The following is a 14,797-nucleotide window of genomic DNA, read 5'->3' as shown; positions in this document are numbered from 1 at the left end:
GACGATGCCCTCCCCGTGGGGCGCGCGTCCGGCCGAGCGGCGGAGCCGGCGCGGAGCGGGCGCCTGAGCGTGCGGGAGAGCAAGGGCGATCGCCAGCCCGCGCGGGCGCCGCGCGCCTCGCCTCGGCGACCGTCCGCTCGAGCGGGCCCGACTGGCCTCCCCCCCGGAGCGGCGGCCCTGGGCCGGGCGGGGTAGGGCCCCGAGGTCCGGCTGCCCCACGCGGGGCGCCCCGAGCCGCGGCCGCGGGCGCCGAGTGCGGGGTCCGCGGGCCGTGGGCGTCGGGGCGGCCGACGGCTGAGGGGAGCGCGGGCCCCTCACCTGAGCGCCCGGGACGCGGCGCGCGGGCGCGGCCGGGCGGTGGAGGAGCAGCGCGCCGCGGAGGGCGCGTCCTGCCGGGCCCGCGGAGGAGACCCCTCGGGAAGGAGCCCCGGGCCGTGGGCCACCGAGCCCGGCCTCCCGCCGTCGGCGGGCGCGGAGATGGCTTCTCCCTCTCGGCAGCCCCCGCTCGGGGCGTCGGGACTGCTGCGCGGGAGCCGGGCTCGTTCTTACGGGAGCCTCGCGCAGTCGGCCTGCTCCCCGGTGAGGGAACGACGCCTGGAGCACCAGCTGGCGCCCGGAGACACCCTGGCCGGACTGGCGCTCAAGTACGGGGTGACGGTGAGTCTTCCCGGGTTGAGGTGCGGCCGAGCAGCTAGGAGAGGTCCATTCCTCAGGAGAGGGGGGGCTCTGCTAGGAGCTCCCCTGAAATGTCCCTACTAGTGTAGTGACTGATCCCCTTGATCGGTTTGTTTTTCCGTCTCAGCCTTGTCTGCTTGGGACAAACCCTGTTCCGCCCCCGGCGGGGAGGCGCGGCTCCCGCTTCTATGCCAGTCCCGGTGCCAGGGGCTTCACAGCCGGAGCCCCGGGGAGCCCCACACCCCTGTCAAGTGGACAGTTACTGTCATCTTTTTGCAGATGAAGAACCTGAGACCTAGACTGGTTAACCATTTTGATCACGGTCAGATAATCAGTGAGCGTTAGGGTGGGAATTCAAACAGGTGTGAGTCCAAAGCCCATGCTATTAATAACCGTGTGGGGCTTTTTAACCGAGCCGGATTAAACATTCATAGCAAATAACGGAGAATTGGTTTTTAGTTCTAGTTCCTAAAGTGCCTGTCTTGTTCTTTTTTCCTCCTCATTGCTCTACTTTCTTCTTTCCAGTAAGGTGGCCTTTGTGATGCAAAACCTGTGCTCAGCGTGCCAAACATTTCAGGTCATGCATTGGGTATATTTGCTAGGCCTAAAAAAATATTGCATTAAAGTTATGAGTTTCTGGCCCTCCTTGGTGGTGCAAGGGGTTAAGACGCAGCACTGGGAAACTATCCACAGCCACTGAAGCTCGAGTTCCATTCCTGGCCAGGGACCTGACCCACATGGCGCAGCAGACCTCTCCTGTCTCCCCGCTGCTCCCCTCAGCAGTGGATTTCGGTCAATCTGCCTGTTCTGTTCCCCACTCTGTCTCTGGTGGGTCCTCTCACCCCCCCGCACCTCTGGTCTACACCCCAATTCTTGTATGCATAAATAAATAAAAATAAATATTTATTTTAAAAAAACCTTTGAAAAAATAAAGTCATGAGTTTCCCTTCCCCCAATTTTAGCCAACATTTTTATGCTTAGTATGTTTAAAGCACTGTGGTCACCATCTTGGGGGATAGAAACATAAATCAAATGTATAACAGCCGCTTTCCTGTAACTGGTGAGGAATGAACAGGGACACAGGTAATGATTGTTTGTGATAGATGTGGTGAGTGTATAGAGGTATTTTAGCAAAGGTGGGAAGTTAGAAAAGATTAATTTTCACTTGGGTTTGGAGGGAATGTGAGGGGGATGGGCATCAGTGCACATTTTAAGGAGCCATCACAGTGGACCTTGAAAGACTTAAAGCTGCTGCTTTGGTGTCTCTCTACAGCCTGTGTGATCAGGTTATTTATATCTTTGCCTACCCAGTAGCCTCTGCTCTCTCTTTTTTTTTTTTTTTTTTTTTTTGTTTTAAAGATTTATTTATTTATTTATACAAGCACTGGGTACAGTCAGAAGCACAGGAGGGTGAGAGAATTCACCAGAGCCAGAGCGGGGAGCAGAGCAGGCAGAAGGACCGAAGGACACTGCTGAGGGGAGCAGCGGGCGGCAGGAGAGGTCTGCGCACCATGTGGGACCCTCCTCTGGTGGCCGGGGAGCAGCCGGGGATGGAACCGGCACTGCAGAGGCTGCGAGCAGCTTAGCAACCCAGCGCTCAACCGCTGCACCACCGGGGAGGCCCCTCTGCTCTCCTTAAAGGAAGGAACTGTTTCCTTTCAAGTTTGCATCTATAATGTCTAGTGTAGCCTCCAGCACATAGAAGCTTAATCTCTATCATGATTTTTTTTAAAGATTTATTTTTATTTATTTATGCATACAAGAGCTGGGGTGTAGGCCAGAGGTGCGGGGGGAGTGGGGGTGTAGTGGTGAGAGGATTCACCAGAGACAGTGGGGAGCAGAGCAGGCGGATCCACTGAAACACACTGTGGAGGGGAGCAGCGGGGAGACGAGAGGTCTGCTGCGCCATGTGGGTCAGCTCCCTGGCCAAGGATCCAACTGCAGTGGCTGCCAATATCATCATAGCGCTGGGATTTAGCCCCTTATGCCACTAGGGAGACCCCGAGATGTTTTTTGAATGAATGAAACTGGCGAAGATTTCTACACAGGAAGGTTGGGAGTTCAAGCAAGTGAGCGTGTCAGGCAGAGGGCACGGCCTGAACACAGGAAGTGGAAGTGAAAGTGCCCGTGGCCCTCCCTGCCAGCGGGGCCCGGGGGCTGAGCTGCCAGTGGACAGGCTGTTACTGTTGTAGTTTCTTAGAGCGTCGTGCCCTTGTGAGCAGAGACAAGCTGCGCGCTGTAGTGACACAGCGTTCTAGCTTCTGGCCTCGTGCACAGCTCGCTAGACCCTGTTTCCTCGCCACTTGCAGGCTGGGGAAGCTGTAGAAGAGAATGATAATTACCTAGTTTTTACCTGCCTGTCTTTTAAGGAACGTTTAGTATGTGCCAGTCTCTGTGCATGTTGCTTTATTTTTGCAAGACTTTATTAGGAGACCCTGGTTATTTCCATTTTTAAAAAGTGGAAGGGCCTCCCTGGCGGGGCCAGAGGTTAAGACGCGGCACTATGAGCTATCGCAGCCACTGCAGCATGAATTCGATTCCCGGCCAGGGAGCTACCCACATGGCTCAGCAGACCTCTCCTGACTCTCCCTCTGCTCCCTTCAGCAGTGGATTTCAGTCAATCTGCCTGTTCTGCTCCCCATTCTGTCTCTGGTGAATCCTCTCACCCCACACTCTCGCCTGTACCCCAGCTCTTGTATGCATAAATAAATCTTTAAAAAAAAATTAAAAGTGGAATGAAGGCCTCCCTGGTGGTGCAAGGAGTTAAGCGTCAGCACTATGAAGCTATCAGCAGCCACTGCATCAAGAGTTTGTTACCCAGCCAGGGAGCTACCCACATGGTGCAGCAGACCTCTCCTGTCTTGCCCGCTGTTCCCCTCAGCAGTGTATTTCAATAGATCCACCTGTTTTGCTCCCCTCTCTCTCTGGTGAATCCTCTCACCCCCAGCACCTGTATGCATAAATAAATAAATCTTTAAAAAAAAAAAAAGAAAGACAGTTCACAAATGAATTCATAGCGTCTTGGACCTCGATGGGGCCTAGGATGTTGCACAGGAAAAACAGAATTAATAGCATCAAAACATGTGGTGAAGTCAAGGTACAAAACATAAGCCAGTTGTAACCAAATTAATCTGGTTTTCTCTATACAAGTTACAGCATGATATTTTATAAGTCAACTTTATTATAGCAGTCTTGCCTCGGGTGGAGACCGCTTTAATATTTGACAGGGATAAGGAATATGATTTCCCAAATTGGTGCCAGTATGGGACGAGTTTTTAGTAAAGCTGCCTGACTCACCCCGATAATAAAATACTGGTGATATATAGCTGTGGTTCCTAGATTTTATTATCCAGTTTATTTATTTATAAAGCATTCTTGAGCCTCTGCTGTGTGCCAAGTTTGTGTGATGCTGAGGAACGCCTTAAGGACACAGGGACAGCAAGTCACCAATCTGCCCTTCAGCATCAGCGCCTGCGCACGGCAAACACTCAGCGTCCAATGGCAGCATGATAGGGGGAGAGGCTGTAGGGACACTGCCGTGTGCGCTGGGAGGGTTGTGGAGACACTGCCCGTGTGCGCTGGGAGTGGCTGGGGGGACATGGGCCGTGTTCACTGGGAGTGGTTGGGGGGACACGGCCCGTGTGTGCTGGGAGCCCTGAAGAAGGTAGCACAGAGCTGATGAGTAGACGTTTTCCAGGCAGAGCGAGGGAATAATAAAGCTACCAAGGTGTGAAAGAGTAAATGTTCAGGGCCCCCCCGGTGGCGCAGTGGTTGAGCGCCGGGTTGCGAAGTTGCCCGCAGCCTCTGCCGCGCCTGTTCGATCCCCAGCTGCTCCCCGGCCACCGGAGGAGGGTCCCACACGGCGCCCGCTGCTCCCCTCAGCAGTGTACTTCGGGCCTTCTGCCTGCTCTGCTCCCCGCTCTGGCTCTGGTGAATTCTCTCACCCTCCCACGCTTCTGACTGTGCCCAGTGCTTGTATAAATAAATAAATAAATCTTTAAAAAAATATATATATATGTTACAATGTCATGGGCTTATTATTTTTAAATAAATATATATATTTTCAGTTTCAATTGATGATATAGTCAATATTGATAGTTCTAATTTACACAAATAGACACTTCCCTCAATAATTTAAAAAAATGTGAAGTGGCCCTGACCCCAAAATGTATGAAAACCCCTGAAGAGTGAAACAGAATAACAGCAGCCCTTCTCAGCACGCTAGCTTGGCAGCTGCAGGGTTGGGCCAGACTGTTTAAAAGGCATGAAGTACTTATACAGATATAAGACTGTCTTTACTGTCATTAATTGTGACTTTTTTTTAAAGATGGAACAAATTAAGCGTGCAAACCGCCTTTATACTAATGACTCCATCTTCCTGAAGAAAACCCTCTACATCCCCATCCTGACAGAGCCCAGGGACCTCTTCAACGGTTTGGACTCTGAAGAAGAGAGAGATGGAGAGCAAGAGAAACAGCCAAGGAAGGATGAGGCTTGTCCACCCTCAGCCCAGAGGAAGAAGCTGGAGGCAGGTGCGGGACGAGCCGACGGCGAGGCGCCCCCCTCAGCTGGCCAGGAGGCCCGCACGCCTGCCCACGACCTCTCCGCCTCTGATTTCCTTAAGAAGCTTGATTCTCAGATCAGCCTGTCAAAGAAGGCTGCCGCCCAGAAGCTGCAGAGAGGTGACAGTGGGTGAGTCTTGCATGGTTCCTCTGAGACCCCATAGGCCCTTTCATCCTTCCAGCCCTGCCTGGCCACATGCACACGTCAGTCAGCATGATCAGCAGGTGGTTCCTTTCTCCCAAGTGGCTGAGGGACAGAGAGCAGAGCCATGGCCACTGGGCTGGGTGGAGGCAGTGGGAAGGGGTCTGTGTTTTACTTGAGTGAGTTAATTGCCCTTTTTTACTGCTTGCATGATCCATGAAGGAGTATCTGGGTCTGGATTTTTCTAGCAGGTACTGAGACTCCTTAGTGCAGTCAGCTCTAAGGCGAGCTGCACAGGAAGGAGGGCAGCTTCCCGGCGACCCCTTCTCTTGGCCCACTCTCAGGTTCTTCCCTTGATCTGTCTCTCTCCCCACCCCGCCTCCCCTGCAGGGTGCCTGTGGAAGATTCAGGTTCTCACCTGAGCTCTCCTCGGATGCAGCAGCGTGCGGTCCTAGGTCCCGTGCCTCTGACCCGAACCTCTCGGACCCAGACACTTCGGGACCAGGAGGATGAAATCTTCAAACTCTGACGTCTCCAGAGCTGATTGAGAGAAGCAAGATGTTGAAGGAGCAACTTGAGGGGGAGAGGAACCTGAGGTGAGGCTCAGGAACTCAGCCGCCTCCCTCGCTCCTGCCTTCTTACCCGCCTCCTGCCCCTCAAGTTCCTTGGCCTGGGACAATTTCATTGACATGGGGCGTGCTGAGTCTGGAGCAGCAACTTTCACATCCCTGCTGCCTTTCCCCTCCTGGCCTCAGAGCAGGACGACAGGGGCCCTCCAGCTCCCCTCCCTCCCCGGCTCCCTACTATGTTGTCTAATTTATTTGGTGCTATACTGAAGGAATATTTATTTGCTATATCTTACTCTTCTTCATCCTTAGCTGAAAAAGTACATTTTTGTATTGCTGGGGTACGGGGAACCCAGAAAAAGAAAGCCAGTGACTGCTGGTCTCCCTCCTTTTATGGAGGACAGGCAGCCGGCCGTCAGCCTGCTGTAGAGGACGGTCAGCTGTACCAGCCTTCACCCCAGCCGCAGAGTAAAGAATGTGGGCTCTGTCTTGACTGACCGATTCATGCTCACCTTTTTGCAACTCTTACTCTAAGAAAAGACAGCAGTTAGGGGCCGGGACTCTCCGCGCGCCAGTTCACCTTCTAACCTGCCTCCTCTGTTCCGCCTCTGGTGAGGATCAGGGAGGAAGAACAACCTGGAGTCTGAAGTCTGAAGAAAAAGACAACGTGGGGGTCTCTTTGCTATGCCCCCCGGTCCCCAGCCTCTCTGTCTGGCCTGGCTCCACGCTGTGTATTGATGTGTGGCTGCAGCACTGCTCTGCACTACAAGGGTTTGAGTTTCGTGAACAAAAGTAGGCAAGGGAGCCCAGAGGGCCTGGGTCCCGTGTGGAGGTGGCGGGGGGGTGATCTGAGTGGTTTCACGTACCGCCTCCCTCTGGTGACACGAGGTGGGTGAAGCTGGGACATTAAACATGGAGCCCTGTGCATGTTTTAGTTGTTTTATTTTCCCTGTAATAATCTCCCTGCATTCTGGAGTGCAGGCTCTGCCTGGAACTGGCGGTCTAGGATGTCTCTAAGGAACCCCTCACCCCCCTCTGTCTTTAGTGTCCCCAGAAGGGTTAGTGGGCTCTGCTCTCCTCCCCTGGCTCATAGGGGAGGGGGCTTCCCTGTTTCAAATGTCCCTCGTGGGGGAGATAGAGATCCAGGTTTCACTTCATCTTTTTCAGGCCGCTTTGTTTCCTGTCCCGGGGCCGGAATGGGAGAGAGGCCTCAGCCCTCAGCCCTGCTTCTTCTCCACCGGCAGTTTGGGGGTGGGGTGGCCTTGGAGTCTCGAGCACTCTGGGGGAAGGCTGAAGCCCGAGGACTGAAGCGCGTTAGTGCAGGTGAGCAGGGTTAGAAAGGCCGTTGTGTTTTCTGGGCAGCCGTCTTGCCGAGGTGCAGGGCGCTGTTTCGGGCGCTCAGAGCTTCCCCTCGTCCAGCAGCTTCCTGAGCCCGTCACAGATCTTGCCGCGGTGCTGAGAGAAGTCGGGCCCGTAGAGGGCAGCGAGCAGGCCGGGGTCAGAGAAGTGGTCGAACACGTGGCGGATGCGGCCGTGGGACTTGGGCGTGAGGTGGTGCTCCACCAGCTCCAGCAGCGTGTCCCGGCACTCGGTCAGCAGGCTGGCCAGCACGGCTGCCTCGAAGGTGAAGTCCACCTCGCCAAAGCTGAGCGCTGTCATGGCGCCCTGCCGCAGCTTCTGGCGGAAGCGGGCAGCCAGGGCCAGCTCGCTGGGCCCGAAGCAGCCGCTGCGGTGCAGCACGGCCACCTTGATGGCCACCTTGATCAGGTCCTTGATGACCCGCTGCGCCTGGGGCCGGCTGTGCGTGTACTCCTTGGACACCCTGTAGAGCTCGTCCAGCACCTCACTGCTGGTCTCATCGATGAAGAGATGAGCCACGGACCGACCTGCCATCTTGCTCAGTAGCTTCTTCTCCGCCTGCAGGGCCAGATTCTTTGAGCTGAAGGACTCCATGGTTCCTGGGGTGGGAGGGGGTAGGAAGAATGTGGTCAGTCGCCGGAAGAACAGCCACAGACCTCCTCAGAGAGAAATGGCTTTCCCCCTTTCTCCTGGGGTTTCCGACTCGTCTCATCTCTCCCTCGGCCCCCTCAGTCCGCTCCGCCTTGTTCGTGTTTTCCCTTTAGTGCTGTCGGAAATAACTTCTGCTCAGCCCAGAGGAGTGACAGCTTTGGGTCGGGATGAGGGCCCCTAGGAGGCTAGGCCCAGGTTAAGTCCTCAGGGAAGTAGGCTCTGCCAGCCTGGCACAGGGTGCCCCAGCTGCCATCTCTGGCCTCTGGCTTTGCCCAACACGCTACCGGGTGGGGGTATCGCCGTCCTATAGCCGAACAGACTGAGGCCTACGTTAAAGAGTTTACCCAACATCAAACGTGCTGTTCCCTCCATTCCAGGAGCCCGTGCCGCTAGCGTGCTGTGCCCACCTTGAGACAGAAATACAAGGGGCCCAGGAGTCTGACGTTTATCGAGAACCTACTATGTGCTGAGAGCTTGATGTGAACTAGCTCAGTCTCCCCTACTCGGTATCCCCACTTTGCGATGAGAAAGCCTGAAGCTAAGAAAAATTAAGCAAGTTGGCCAAAGTCACTGGCAAATGATTGAAATGGGCTTTGAACAAAATAAGCCAAAGCAGCCTCCTTCCCCACAGTGTCCTCCGCGCAGGTGTCGAACACGCGTAGGAGGAGGGGAACGGGCACCTCCAGGGGCCGGCGGCGCGGGAGATCTCGGGTCTTCTGCGGGGGGAAACCGAGGACCCCTGCGGACACGTGGGCTGCCAAGGTGCCCACGGCACACTCCGCATGGTCCTGGCCTGTGGTTCGGGTTGTTTTGCTTCTTACTTCCCCTCCCCAGGATGTGGCTGCGACCGCAGTGAGGAGCAGCCTCGCCCTCACCCCCAACCCAAGTGGGAGTCTGACAAGCCCAGAGTGGGTGACTGGGGGGGTTTCTTTTCCTGCACAGCTCAATCAGGCCAGTGGGAAACTGGAGGCTTCTCAACTGCTCTGCCCTGCCTCTGCCTGGGGCTTTCTGGACCAGCTCAGCGCCGGAAGGAGAGATTGCTCCATGTGAGCCTTCCTTCCTCCTAGGGCTTCCTGTTACCCAGCTCTCATTGCCCCCCGCACTCCGCACCCCGTGCACTGTCCCCCCTCCCCCTGCTTCCATCTCCCTTTTCTCTGGTCTGGGTCCCGCCGTGACCCCCTGGCCGGGCGGTCCCTCCGGCCCTTGCTTTGCCTCCTTGTCTCCCAGATTTCCTGACATCTCTCGGTTCTCGGTCACGCCCCCCGCCGCCCCATCCCCAGCCCTGCCCGCACCCCAAACCAAGCCTACCCCAGGCAGCTCAGCGCCCAGGGCAAGTGCGCTGGGCCGGACCTCGCCTCTGGGGACCCCGGGGCCGCTGCAAGGAGGGTCTGGCACATGCACAGCCAGGCCCGAGCCAGGCTGCTGCTGCCACCGTCGCCCCGAGGCCGCCCTGTCGCCGCGCCTCACCTGCCGCGGCGGGGGGTGCCGGTCTCCTCGGGTGTCCCAGCCTCGCCTGGGGTGTCGGGGCGCTGACAGAATGGAGAAGCTCCCGCGAGCGCCCCTCGGCTGGCCCCGCCCCGGCCCGCCCCGGCCCGCCCCGCGGCCGCGAGCCCCCAGGGAGGCGGAACCCGTGAGGGCGCGGAAGCCGCGGGGCGCAGGGCGCCCCGACACCCGCTCTGGCGCCCCGCGCCTTTCCTGCCGCCCGGCCTGAGGGCTGCTCTGCTTTCTCTCTGGAAGGACGTCGGGGCCGCGGGCGCGGGCCGGCTCCGAAGCCGGCGGGCGGGCGGGCGGGGGCCGCGTCGGGGCGCCCGGGCCGGGGCCGGGGCCGGCGCGCACCTGACCCCGCGGCGCGGCCGGCAGGGGGCGGCCCCGCGCCGGCTGCGGACGCCCGTTCCCGGCGGAACCTTCCAGGCCGGCGGGCGCGCGGGACCCGAGCCGGCGACGACGCCGCGAGGCCCGCGGGCGGTCGCTGCCGCGGCGCTCGAGGCGGGGGAGGGCCGCTCGGGCGGCCCAGGGCCCGGCCGCCGGGGACACGCGGCCGGGACGAGCCTCGACGAGCGGGGCGCGGCCGCGAGCAGAGACGGCGGGGCCCCGCGGGCCCGGCAGAGCGGCCGAGGGAGCCCCCGGGCCTGGCCGGTCGCGGGCAGCGGGGCGCCCACAGGCCCAGGTCGCGCACCTGCCGGGGGGCGGCGGCGAGGCGCGGCCTGCGCAAGTGGTGCCCGAGGAGGGGGCGCCCCTGCAGGGCCGGATCCGCTTGCAGACGCACAGGAGAGCCCGGGAGGGCCCCGAGGGCCTGGTCGCCTTCGAAGAAGGTTCTAGGCTTGCGGGACTGGACAGGCGCCGCGGCGGAGGGCGGAGAGGAGGCTGGGGAGCGGCCGCCCACTGCTGGCCCCGGCCCACTGCCCTTCCTGGGGAACAGTGGCCGGCGCTTGGCTTCCTTCGGCTCCCGTCTGCCTCTCGCCGGGTGCAGAGCTGAGGGTGTCAGCTCCTTCTGGGAGCCTGGTGCAGGGCTGGGAATGGAAGGGCTGAGGGGATGGAGACCCGCCGCCTTGAGGGGTGGGCTGGCAGAGGGGCATTGAGCTTGGAGCCTGAGGACCCCCTGGAGGCCGGGAGGGGGCTTGGGAAGGAGCTCCGAGGGGAGCCTCAGGGACGCCCTGGCATTTGCTGAACGTGCCCTGTGCAGCCAGGTGAGGTCTCAGGCCTCCCCGCCTTCAGGAGTTAAATGCCATCGTGTCCTTTCTGCTGATGGATTCGACTGAAGGTAAAGGAGGCTAAACAGCGACTCCCCAGATTAGCTAGTAGGTGGCAGGCTGAGGACCTTACGTGACCCCCGAGCCTCTGCTTTCTCCCATAGTCACCTCATAAGATTACGAGGCCCCGACTTCAGTCTCATGACGAGCGCGGGCCTGCTCCCGTGTGCCCGTCACATGTCTCACACTCGGGGCACCAGCAGACGGTTCTGCCGGATCACAGCACGTCGGTGCCCCCGTAGGAAGTGCACCGCTGAGTCGGAAAATACAGAGAGTGGAAACTCAGGAAGACACAGCTATGGTAACTCGCTCTGCATCCAGAATGCTGCTGTGCGCCTCCCCCGCGGCGGCGAGCCTGGCCTGCTCGTTCCTCCCACTCCCAGGGTGCTCTCCCTGTCCGTCCGCTCCTCCTGTCCTGGCTCTGGACTTTCCCGCTTCCTGTCCCTCTGCCTAGACTCTCTCCCTGGGCCCCCCCCCCACCACTTCTGCTCACTCTTCAGCTCTCAGCCGAGGGTCCAATCTTCTGCGAAACCCCCCAACCCCTGAAGGTGGAGAGGAGGGGCTCAGAGGCCTTGATGAGGATGAGCTCAGTGGGCCCCGCAGGGACTGGGGACGGAGACTCAGAGGTCACAGAAGAGAATGAAAGGAGGGGAACGTGGGTACAGCAAGGAGAGGTGACCCCATATGTTTCACTGAAGGGAAGAGAGGGACTGAGTGATGCTCAATTCAGACAAGGACCAAAGGAGAGTCTAGAATTTTGTCTTAATCATGGGAGATACGCAAGCGTGTACATATGCTGGGGGGAGGGGGGTTTGCTGGAAAAGGGATAATTAAAAATTATAGATAGGGGGCCTCCCCGGTGGCGCAGTGGTTGAGCGCTGGGTTGCGAAGCTGCCCGCAGCCTCTGCAGCGCCGGTTCGATCCCCGGCTGCTCCCCGGACACCGGAGGAGGGTCCCACATGGCGCGCAGACCTCTCCTGCCGCCCGCTGCTCCCCTCAGCAGTGTGCTTCGGTCCTTCTGCCTGCTCTGCTCCCCGCTCTGGCTCTGGTGAATTCTCTCACCCTCCCGCGCTTCTGACTGTACCTGGTGCTTGTATAAATAATAAATAAATATTTTTTAAAAAACTTAAAAAATAAATAAAATTTAAAAATAAATAAATAAAAATTATACAGAGGGCCTCCCTGGTGACACAAGGGCTTAAGTTGCAGCAGTATGAAGCAATCCACAGCCACTGCGGCACACGAGTTTGGTCCCTAGCCAGGGCGCTGACCCACACAGCGCAGCAGACCTCTCCTGTCTCCCCGCTGCTCCCCTCAGCAGTGGATTTCAGTAGATCCACCTGCTCTGCTCCACACTCTGTCTCTGGTGGAGCATAAATAAAATAAAAAAATCTTTAATTTATAAATAAAACAAATTTTTAAAGAGAAAGGGCTTAGAGATAGGGCTTGAAGCCCCAATAGGAGATAAAGACTTACTCCACCCGTGTGTTGTTATTTAGCACCCTCTGTGCTTGGGTCCTCAGCTAAATGCAGAGGCTTCGGGGTGAGCAAGAGAGGCAGCGGGGCCATGCCCCAATCAGCCGCCAGTGAGGTGGACCTCACCCTGGATGCCTGGGCTCGGGGGAATACAGCGAAGTGCATCTGCAAAGAGTAAAAAGTTAGTAGGATTCTTACCTTATTATGTGGGTTCTTCTAAGTGCAACCTAGTGTGGGGATTCTGAATTTATTAAAGGTGCTAATCTGTGGCATTTTTTTCTGGAAAACCCCTGGGCAGTAGGAACAGACTATTTTGGATTTGTCCTTGGAGATAGCTCTCAGGGTCACCCATTTCATCCTGTCCCCAGCACCACTGTGTCTCACTCACCCTTGAACTGCCCTGTTCTCTTGCTAGTGTGTCTCCTTGTCTTGTTGCTAAAATAAAGCATTTGACAGGTGACACCCTTAACAAGAACTTAAAATGACATCCTATTTCTATCAGATTATTTTTACCTGGCCTTCCTGGTAGCACAGGGGTTAAAGCCTCATGCTATCAAGCTATCAGCAGCCACTGCAGCACAAGTTCGATCCCCAGCCAGGGAGCTACCCACATGGCACAGCAGACCTCGCCTGTCTCCCTGCTGCTCCCCTCAGCAGTGGATTTCAGTCAATCTGCCTGTTCTGCTCCCCGCTCTGTCTCTGGTGAATCCTCTCACCCCACACCTCTGGCCTGCACCCCAGTTCTTGTATGCATAAATAAAATATTTAAAAAAAAAAAAAAGAAAAGAAAAAAGAGCATGTATTTGAGTACCTGAGACCCTGCTAAATAGGAGCTTGTGAAATTTCTTTCCGTTTGAGTGACTCTATGTTTGTTTTTTTTTTAAAGATTTATTTATGCATACAAGAACTGGGGTACAGGCCAGAAGTGTCAGGGTGGGGGGTGAGAGGATCCACCAGAGACAGAGTGGGGAACAGAACAGGCGAATCTACTGAAATCCACTGCTGAGGGGAGCAGCGGGCGAGTCAGGAGAGGTCTGCTGTGCCATGTGGGTTGCTCCCTGCCTGGGGATTGAACTTGTGCTTGCAGTGACTGCAGATGGCTTCATAGGTTATGTCTCAACCCCTTGCACCACCAGGGAGGCCCGTGCCTCTATATTTTGATGTGTCTTTCTCCCAAACCCTCTTTGCAACATCTAAAACAGACCCAACTATCCACTGATTCATCTTAGACTTAACACCTTCAGCAGTTAACCTTTCTTTTAAATTAAAAAAAATTTAAGATTTTATTTATTTATACAAGAACTGGGGTACAGGCCAGAAGTGCAGGAGGATGAGAGAATTCACCAGAGACAGAGCAGGGAGCAGAACAGGCAGATGGACCGAAGACACTGCTGAGGGGAGCAGCGGGCGAGATAGGAGAGGTCTGCCTCGCCATGTGGGAATCTCCCTGGCCAGCCGGGAATCGAACCACACTGCAGAGGCCATGGACAGCCTCACAGCGTGGTGCTCAACCCGCTGCGCCACCGGGGAGGCCCCAGTTAACATTTTATAAGTATTTTTCCTGATTCTGTTTATCTCACCGGATCACAAGGTCTCTCCTGTGTGTGTGTGTGTCTGTTGCTCACTGTGGCCCAGTCAATGATACAACCCACCCTGATCTCAGTCCTTTAAGGACTGCAAAGAAGTGGCAAACCCCTGCCCCTCCGTTCTCTAGTCCAGAGTCCAGGATGTGTGAGGAGGGGGTTGCCCACTCAGATAAAACTGTCCAAGAATGCCAGTGTCTCCCAGGCCACCCACTATCCCAGGAATTTTGAGAAGGTCTTTGTCCCAGCCCCACGCGAGGAAGCACGCTGGCAGGCAATGCCAAGGTGGGAGCTGACAGTGCCTCTGAAGCAGACTCGTTCCTCCTCCCCACTGACATCCCCAAGTCAGAGAGGGTCTCTAGGGGGGTGGAGGAGCCACTGGAGGGGGTCCAGGGCTCTGCAGGAAGATGGGGCATCATTGGTCCTCTGTCTGCGGGCTGGAGAGGCCGCGCGGGGCGGGCCAGCTGGTCACTCTCCCTCCCTCCTGGGTCTCCCTGCGGCCCCGCCGTCCAGGAGTCTCTGGTCTTGTGCCCCCGCCGGGTCTCTGGACTTGAGCCCACTCACCTGTCCTCTGCGTCGGCCTGACAGCCGGCCGCCCGGCTTCTCATCCCTGGCCTAGAGCTCCAGACCCGTCCTGCCCGGCCGGCGGGGCGGGCAGGGGGGGGTGGCGGGGCAGAGGCGGGCGTTTGGGGGACATCTGCCCGTTCCGGGCCTCAAGCCCTCCGAGCACGCTAGGCCTCATCGCTCGGGGTCGGGGGAGGCAGAGAGACCACGGGGGAGACGCGCGGCTGCAGCGGGGGGCGGGGCGCGGGGCGCCGCGGGGAGGCCGCGCGGGGCGGAGGGTCGCCGCAGCCCCCGGGGGAGCCGGCAGGGCGGTCACGCCGGCCCCGGGAGCCCAGCCCGGCCCCAGCGCTGGCCCGTGCGCCCGGCGGCCCTCCCCTCCCCCTGAGCGCTCGCCCGGGGCCTCCCCGCCGCGGCGAGGGCGCCTCGGGGCCGGGGGCCGGGACCGCTCGCGGCTCCCCCGGCGGCGCGC

At 58.0% G+C, this 14,797-nt stretch overlaps 2 protein-coding genes across 5 annotated transcripts; one reads left to right on the top strand and one right to left on the bottom strand.

Moving 5' to 3' along the window:
• Positions 1-449: 449 nt before the first annotated feature.
• On the top strand, positions 450-7,040 carry LYSMD1 (LysM domain containing 1). The gene is made up of 3 exons (XM_037499733.2): positions 450-657; positions 5,003-5,367; positions 5,770-7,040. Exons 1-3 carry the CDS (start codon positions 478-480, stop codon positions 5,906-5,908), a joined length of 684 nt encoding a protein of 227 aa, XP_037355630.1. The 5' UTR covers positions 450-477; the 3' UTR covers positions 5,909-7,040.
• TNFAIP8L2 (TNF alpha induced protein 8 like 2) lies at positions 6,825-14,417 on the bottom strand. 4 transcript variants are annotated; one of them, XM_037499735.2, is made up of 2 exons: positions 14,329-14,417; positions 6,825-7,903 (listed from the first exon to the last, which is right to left on the bottom strand). In XM_037499735.2, exon 2 carries the CDS (start codon positions 7,896-7,898, stop codon positions 7,344-7,346), a length of 555 nt encoding a protein of 184 aa, XP_037355632.1. In that variant the 5' UTR covers positions 7,899-7,903; positions 14,329-14,417; the 3' UTR covers positions 6,825-7,343. The 4 variants fall into 4 exon arrangements, with proteins under 4 accessions (XP_037355632.1, XP_054547284.1, XP_037355631.1 ...); XM_054691309.1 differs by lacking the exon at positions 14,329-14,417 and adding an exon at positions 12,182-12,743; XM_037499734.2 differs by lacking the exon at positions 14,329-14,417 and adding an exon at positions 9,423-9,483.
• Positions 14,418-14,797: the final 380 nt, after the last annotated feature.

This window comes from Talpa occidentalis, unplaced genomic scaffold, assembly GCF_014898055.3.
Source record: "Talpa occidentalis isolate TD23 unplaced genomic scaffold, MPIMG_talOcc4v2.1 talOcc4.9, whole genome shotgun sequence".
NCBI classification, from domain to species: domain Eukaryota; kingdom Metazoa; phylum Chordata; class Mammalia; order Eulipotyphla; family Talpidae; genus Talpa; species Talpa occidentalis.
The sequence above is the reverse complement of the archived record's forward strand: the minus strand, read 5'-3'. Positions and strand labels throughout refer to the sequence as shown.